General features: G+C 34.2%; 2 protein-coding genes across 2 annotated transcripts in view; one reads left to right on the top strand and one right to left on the bottom strand.

The window, feature by feature from the left end:
* LOC117101612 overlaps window positions 1-1435 on the bottom strand; it is an 11672-nt gene extending 10237 nt beyond the window's left edge. Inside the window, exons 1-2 of the mRNA XM_033241614.1 lie at window positions 1410-1435; window positions 999-1218 (exon numbers count right to left, since the gene is read on the bottom strand). Of these exons, the coding sequence (XP_033097505.1) occupies window positions 999-1211 (213 nt within the window). The 5' untranslated portion in view covers window positions 1212-1218; window positions 1410-1435. The remainder of the gene's footprint in view (window positions 1-998; window positions 1219-1409) is intronic.
* Window positions 1436-6031: 4596 nt separating this feature from the next.
* On the top strand, window positions 6032-8455 carry LOC117101618 (tripartite motif-containing protein 3-like). Its single transcript, XM_033241621.1, has one exon. The coding sequence runs from the start codon at window positions 6032-6034 to the stop codon at window positions 8195-8197; it is 2166 nt and encodes a 721-aa protein (XP_033097512.1). The 3' UTR covers window positions 8198-8455.
* Window positions 8456-8754: the final 299 nt, after the last annotated feature.

The raw sequence follows: 8754 nt of genomic DNA on the forward strand, positions 1-8754 counted from the left end.
ATGAACGACAATTCACCACAATTTTGGTAAAATTAATGTTGAAATGAAGAATATACTTCAGTCTAATGTTAGTGCAAAATATCATTAGGCCTTTGTAATCACCGCACGACGCGCGACTAACATGGCAACTAACACGCGCGTGGGTAAATCATCACGTACGCTGACGGTTTATGGTCTGGTTGCTATGGTTTTTGTGTCGTTCAGCGTATAGGGACGCACGTGCGCCTAGAATGTCGATGCCAGAGTTATAACCTTTGATGTTCCGAGATGTGCGTCCTTTTGTTGAATTACCTTGGCTAGAGAGTGTACTCGCTGGGCTGCGGTACCTCCTGTGCAGGGATAGTCTCGACAGTTCCGCTTTTTAAAATTTTTTTTTTAAAGAAAATGTTTTTCTTGCTAATTCTCCACTAGACAACCGGGCAACATGAGGAGTAAATAGGCTAGCCCGGAGCGGTTTTTACTAGACATTGTACGCCGGGCTAGTACTAAATCGAGCCCTGATAATCAATCATCGCATATTTAAAATTTTATTTAAAAAGCCAAATTGTGGCCCAGAGGCTGAATTGTATGATATTTACAGAGAGAATAATAAGTAAAATATACTTATTTACAAACTAATACTTGTTAAAAGCTTAAAAAGAAATACAAAGTATATTAAAATTTATTTGGATTTAAAATTTATTTGGATTTAGGTTTCATATCTGAGCTTTTACTGTATTCTTTCAAATGCCTTTGGTCCTTAAATTAAGAAATTTCTACTTTTTTAAAACTTTCTGTTATGATGATTATGCCTTTTCCATGGTTTGGACATCCCTGTGATGGTAATAAGAGTTGTAGTGTAGTAGTAGTAGCAGTAGTAGAGATTTTTAAAATCTTGTTATTTTATTTGGCTTAACACTGGAGACAATAGAAAAAAAAGAGTAATCTAGTGAGAGAACATGTGTTGTCACCTCTAATAAGACAAACCCTCATAAAAGATAATGAAAGTAATGATTTACCTCTCTATTCCCATGCTGTTTCTGCTCCTTGTTCAGCCTGTATGTCGATTCGCTGAACTTTAATAATATACATGAACACGTCCTTGTTCCCCTCGATGTGTACCACAGCCCTGGTATCTCAATATGCCATGCAGTTAGGTTCTGATTTGGCGATGCTATATTCTCTGGTCCACACGGCTCATCATCATCCCACAGCATGTCAATGGTTCCCATGCCTTGACTTAATTGGAGGAAAGAGAAAGACGAAAAGATAACATTGGATCTTGATTTATCCAGTGGGACCATTATACTCATGGTGTGCAAATTTAAAAAACGATGGAAGGATGACTAAGCACCTTTCTATGGCTGCCATAGTCAATGGCGACACACATATGCTATTTAACAAATGACACTTCAAGTTTGAACCTTTACCCTTTGACCTTTACCCCTGCCCAGAAACAGCATTACAATTTCATCAGGTCATTGTGTTACTGATTTACAAATGTTTGCATTTTTATTATATTGATTTTTAAAGGATAAAATATTGATTATTTATATGTATGTATCATGCCTCGTTCATTTTTGTTTGACATCAAAGGTGTTTAATTAATTTTACAGTTTATTATATAACTAAGTACTGTATAAGTAGCAGTAGATTTAAGATCAGTAAAATAAAATGTGATTATAATTTTGATTTACAAATTACACTAACTTGACTTCCCTCAGGTTCCATGGGCATTTCTTGGTTACTGTCAGAATTATTACTGTGGAAAACTCCCCTTATTTTACTCCCTACCTTGTTGAACAGGGGTTCATTTGACCTCTTCATGTTGGCTCTAAACAACAGAAGATAAACAAATTATTCAAAGATTTTGAGTCTTTACAATCAATCAAACAATCCAGTAATCAATCCATCAATAAATCAATTAACAAATCTATCGATCAATCTAATATTAGTTTACAAAATATTAGATAATAGATACCACTTTCATAAATAGTCAGGAATCAGAACCATTGTGTCAATAAATCAATTAGCCAATCAATCAATCAATCTAACATTAGTATGTGAAACGTATTGCTAGAAGACGATGATGATACATAGTAACTAAAAATCACACCAACAAAAATAATAAAGAAGAAATATGTTTATCCTACATATGGACACATGCTCACACCCATACCTTTCTTCCTTCTCAGGTTTTCTCCTCTCTTACTTCTCTTTCCAATCTGACCAAGTCCTCAATTTGATTCCCATGTATTGGTTGGGGACCGATACTCCAGGGTTATTATAATACCCGATAAAGTTTCAGGAGTGGCTCTATTAGTTTCAGTAAATATTCACCATTATTAATAGAATTACTAGGGACGCTAAACTACGTAACAACATGAAAGAAGAGGTTCCTAGGAAAACTGGATTGAGCATCACACATCAATTGCACTATGAAATCAGCGCACGAAGATTGTCTAAATCACACCGGAAATCAGCGAAGTCACAAAAATTCAAACTACATTTACTTTATTTGGTTGAAATGACTCAAAACATAAGCAATAAAAAGTGCATTTCGATTATGACCCTCCATAAACTAAACAGTCTCATAGAAAACTTGATAATACTATATCAACAGACCCTACAGTGCTACACAAACATACATTACAGTAACATATATGCACGCAAAAATATAGATTTGTTAATACAATTTCATTTATTTGCTATTGCATTTTAATACTGAAGTTTTGCACTGGGATCATTTTTTAAAATAAGAACATATATGAAACTTTCTTCCATTGCTGGAATGACACAGTGTGGGCATGGATTCTTCCATGTTGTGGCTCATGATATTTTTGTCTAATTATGAACAGCATGTTTATATAACATATATTTAAGTCACCATTAATTTGTCTCAATTGCTGTTCAAGTATCTGTGTAAAATACATATTCTACATAAAAGATTTAGACACAACTGAAAACTATGCTACATTAACATACACAGTAAACATATTATATAGAAAATACTGATTATATATATTGTGTATACTATTAATTAAACTATGCATATCTTTTTCTGTACATACCAGTGGCGGCAACATCTTTTCCCCAACAGATGGCCCAGTGTTCTCCCACAAATGGGCTGCTCCCACCTCAGCCCCACGATGGTTGGAGCTCAGGGTAAAACATTTTAGGTTTGTCATCTCTGATGCCCGAAAATGGCATTCTCGATCGGACCAGCTTTCTCTGGTTTAGAAAATTATTATAATTGATCGCTGACAGATTTTACTGCAACTACGTACGTACCTGATGGCTGGGCCAGGCTCTGCCCAAGCTAGCCCAAACGCTGGCGCTACCCCTGATACAACAGAAGTGCCAGCAAGTCCTGGTTGGTGCAAATTTTTTTTCACTCTTTTAGATGTCTACTTAAGACTTGTAATCCATATAATTAAAGCAGTGTCACAAGCATTTTAGGGTTTGTCTCTTTACTTATATTTCAATACTTTTTATACAGCTAGAAAATATTTTCAAAAGTCATTTTAAACCGAACTACAGTAATATTTAAGTATTGATATTTGTAGTGATTTTTCAAACCTACTGTACATAAAAGCTTCTTTAATAGCACAACTAGTAACTACAAGTTGGTTTGACAGCGATTTTTATTTAGAAACTTGTCTATGAGTCATTTCCCATTATATATTAAATGTGTGCCATATTTACAGTGAATGAATGTCATTTAGTTTCAAGTAAGTTTGCTTTTTAAGTATTTCAAGTTATATAATTATACAGGATATATATTTGATGTTCAGTTAATCATGGTACGCAGTTCTATTTATCACTAATATTGTAATTCTAACATAATGTAGTAAATGTGCTCTTCAAGGTCAGGCCAATAATGTCTGCAAAAAACTAACCTGCTACGTTGATATGTTTACAGCCATCACCAACATCTGGGTTGTCTGATTCAGAGTTCATTTTAGAACAACCCCAGGCTTATACACTATGGTTTACTGCAATAGACAATTCCATAAAATAGGGGATATGTTCATTCTATACAGTAATTTTTTCAAGCTTGTTCAAAGCTTAATAGTCCCTAGGGAAAATCACATTAAAATGGTTTAGGATGCTATATAGAACAGTATGTCAGGCCTTACCCATAAAACTAGCCTACTGTACGTGTATGTGTGTGCTATGGTACATTTCTAGCTAGGTAGTGCAATTATATAAGCACAATTTATTTTGCTAGAAATAAATTTTGAACTATTTATTATTTCAATTTATGCTTCTCCTTTAATTGTGGGATAAAAACTAAATCTTAATGGTTAAGTAGTTTATGGTGCCAATTGCTTTGAACTTCAAACTGTTGACACAAAATTGGATCAACATTTCATCTTGTATTTTACAGAAAAGCATTGGAAAACGCGAAAATTCAACTTATCTAGGATAGCAACAGTTACACCATCATTCCTACCAATCAATATTTGAATCAATTAGGTAAGAAATTGATACAAAACTCAGAACACCTATAGCAATCACTAGTAAGCTTGAGTCACACTATCAAGGGACAAATTAGTGTGAATTACCCATATATGGGCATGAAAGTCATATCACACCCATATTTGGGCATAATGATATTACTCTGTTGCTAGCTAGGCCAATAAGTACTGTACACCGTGACCGATACCAAGTTTCATCCAAATATAATGATTCTCAATCAACAGTACAAGTACTGTAATCAAAAAAATTCAATAAAAATTAAAATGAAATGGATGTTGCATTATAAATATTAAGCAGTGGCTGATTGTCAATGCAAACAAGGTATAAAGTGCATAACCTGGCTATAAAACAAATTTAAAAAAGTATATAGTACTACAGTTTCTCCGTTTTATTTAGAATTTCTTAGTCACAATCTTCTATATAAACCTTAATTTTTTGAGAGGATTGCTACAGTTGATTGGAATAGCAAAGAATACTTTGGTATCTAGGATAAGTCACAGTTGGTCCGATCGCATCGTACTCTCAGCTACTTAGAATTTCCGCATGGCTGGTTTTCAATATCAGCCAATCATGTATTCAGTGAGTCAATGGGTGTCAGAGCATACCCTACAACACTTAATTTGCTATTGCGGCAACCAACGTGTGGTAGCGTCGGAATAGCCAATTTAACACCAGAATTTTGAAGCGGTGCTTCCAAGAGTATATGTGCATGCTCTTTTTCCCACAAATAGGGACCTATTATTTGAATTGAAATTTTTAAAAATACAGGAATAGGAATTCATTTTAAGAGAAGATACTATAACCATGCTGGTATTAAAAATAACATACATTTGTATTTTGACTATAGAATGCAATCTGATTCTGTACAGAGGGCTTACAACTTTTCAAACTAGCAGACCCTTGCATCAGTGGCATAGGGGTCTTGAATAGAAGGAAGCTGATGGGGGTGGGAAGGTGGGGGATTGGTGATTAGGTGAGGTGCTAACTCGCAAAATAAGCTGATTTGAGGTGATTTTAACTATTTGAGAATCTGTGGGCGGGGCGCGACTGGGGGATGGACAAGTGTTATTTTTTCAGGGGGGGGGGGGGGGGGCCCCCCCCTTTCTTGCCACTACTTAGCATACCCTGCAATTTACCCTATGGTCCGCCACTGAAATTAAGCAAGATTGAAGTCTAATGTTATGGTCAAAGCAGCTCATCAATCAGTCAACACCTTGGATTACGTAAAATCCTTGGAACAATATCTACAGCAAAATAACAATTTCAGAAAATGTTAATATTGTATTTTGGATTAATTTATTCAATCTAACACCTAGGACTCATAGTTTGACTAAATTGTAAAAGTCTATTAATCGTCACATTAAATTAATTCACAAGGCGGCTTCTAAATATGAGGTGACCTCTAGGGTAAGCTAGAAGGGGCACCTCCTATAAATATAGTTTAAAAAAAAAACAACATAAAAATATACACAGTACAGCAATTTGAACTCAGAAAATATTTAAGCACATATTATTTATTTAAAAAAAAATTCCAATATACTGTACCATGGTATCTATATTGTCTCTACAGATGTCTGTAGCCAAAGCATTACAGTTTATGGATAAAAAAGATCTTGAGTGTGCCATCTGCCTCAACAGGTTTAGCCAACCAAAGACACTGAAATGCACACACACCTACTGTCTACAGTGTATCCAGAAATGGGTGGAAACTCATGGTAAGATGAAATGTCCAACATGTGGCCAACAGCATGATCTAACGAAAGAAGACCTAAAAAAGCTGGCTTCAAATGCAATGATAAGTCAACTACTAGAGTATGTCATGAAAACAGAGGATCAAAAACCACCTAACTGCTCTTTCTGTGACAACCAACCAGCATACCATTGCTCAACATGTCAACTGTATCTATGTGGAACTCAATGTGTCAAACAACACAAGGCACTACCTTCAACTAAGGATCATCCACTTTACACACTAGACATAAAGGAACCAGATGGCCAACCAACCAATTGCCAAGTTCACTGCAACACCCCACTGGAATTTTACTGTTCCAATTGCAACAAATCAGCATGTAAGCGATGTGAACACATCCTTCGCTGTTATCAAAAGCAACATAAAGTGATTCCAATGTCAACTGCCATAGAAGAATTTAACAAAAATGCCACTGAACTTGTCAAATTAGCACAGGAAATTGAAAATAAATTAAAAGAAAAACTAGAATTCATAGATAAAAATAAGTCATTATGTAAATCACAACTAAAGTTAAGTAGAACAGCCATTGGAATTCAAGAAAATAAACTTATTGAGAAAGTTAAAGAAAAAAGCAAGGAATTAACTTTGAAATTGGAAAAAATACACAAAGAAGAAGAAGATGCTATTGATAGTAAATTTAAAGATATTGATTCAAAGAGAACTCAATTGAATAATCTAATGGCCACAGTCAATAAAATGATGAACAAACCAGAAGAAAGAGACGCACTTGGATCCCATACGACGACTATCAACACAGTCAGAGACAAGGTCCTAGCAACTGACTTTGATAAATCATTTGATAAAATAAATATGACACCAAAATTCATTCCATGTACACACTTGGATGAGTTGATGAATACAGAGGGCATCGGTAAAATAATAACTGATGATATGACGTATGAGGTTGCTGATGAAGATAAAGAAATTACCGTTTCAAAAGGTCAACCATTTGTATTGAAAGTATCAAGTCTATCAGAGTGTGATGCATGCCAATTAGCTGCAACATTAATAAACTCATCAGGTGAAGAATCACCAACTGGCGTAGAATATGATGGAAATGGACAGTACAAAATAACGGGTAGATGCAATGTGGAAGGTGATTGGCAAATGAAGATAACTGCTAGAGCTGAAAACATTGAAGGATCTCCAGTGAATATCAAGGTGGAAGCTCTAGGACTTGTTCATACTACTGGTATTATATCAGATTATAAAGAACATTATAAAGACAATTGGGTGAGAGATGTAGTGTTAAATAGAGATGGATGCATATTAGTATTAAGCTGTAGCAAAGATATATTGAAGTTCAACCAATCAGGTTCATTTGTTGCTAGGATACAGGTGCCACAAATTGTGGCGATCAATAGAATGCATCTAATGAGTGATGGTCACATGATATATAGTGATGCCATAGCAAAATGTGTAGTATTGTGTGATGAAAAATTCCAAGAAGTCCGTTCATTTGGTAAAAGCATGTTGAAATTTCCAGTGGGCTTGACATTAAACAAGGAAACTAGAGCTTTGTATGTAGCAGATAATTATGCTCACTGTGTGTATAAATTCAATGTTGATGATGGTAGGCTCCTGGGTAACATAGGTTCACTAGGTAGTGAAGTAGGTCAAATGAAGCACCCACAAGATGTCACTTTAACAAAGAAAGGTCATGTGATTGTTGCTGACTATGGAAATGACAGAATACAAATGTTTGATACAAATGATAAGTTTTTGAGAATACTTGTAGGCTTTGGTAAGAAAGATGGCAAAGTTTGGGGTCCTTTGGGTGTAACCATGGATATGGATGAAAATATAATAGTATCAAATAATCATAAACTACAATTATTTGATAAAAATGGTGTCTTCATAAAACGAATAGATCATGAAGGTGATGGATTAAGTCTTCCACTAGGAATTACAGTAATCTCCAACAGACCAAGAAGAGTAGCAGTAGCCAACAACAAACCAAACAATGTAAAAATATTCAATTATTAAAATGACACGTTGAAAACCTCATTAACAGGCTCCATTATTAGATAATGTAAAATAATACTTCTGCATTTTTTTAATACATCAATAAATATTTTTGACAAATATATTCAATCAGATTCAAAGCAAATGAATGAGAATAACTATCACACTATTAATGTTTATACATCACTCAATTAATTATATTCCATCAGATGGTAATTTTATTGTCATGTACAAAAAAAAATAATTGAAACTCTACAATATTTTTTATTTCTGTATTCATATGGCTGTAATAAATATTATAATGTATTGAATAAATAAATGAAAATAATGAATGAATAAGTGAGTGAATAAAAAGTTGCATGTGATTTGACATGTCTCTGAATGAGCATAATCTAGATAGTTTTAATAGGAACAAACATAAAATTAGAATAATTATTATGAACCTTTGTATTGAATTGCATTTTAAGTAATGATGTTGAACATTGATACCCACTGAGAACTGTTCCTACGGAGTCAAATTGAGTTTTGATGTATTAACTTTATTTGGTAATTAATTCCCCATCAATTATAAAAATTAT

Source organism: Anneissia japonica, unplaced genomic scaffold, assembly GCF_011630105.1.
Source record: "Anneissia japonica isolate Jap-2015-1 unplaced genomic scaffold, ASM1163010v1 scaffold17412_len611537_cov169, whole genome shotgun sequence".
NCBI lineage: Eukaryota > Metazoa > Echinodermata > Crinoidea > Comatulida > Comatulidae > Anneissia > Anneissia japonica.

Excerpts from the sequence above, each read along its gene's own strand:
- LOC117101618 (XM_033241621.1), top strand. The coding sequence starts at position 6,032 with ATGTCTGTAGCCAAAGCATTACAGTTTATGGATAAAAAAGATCTTGAG.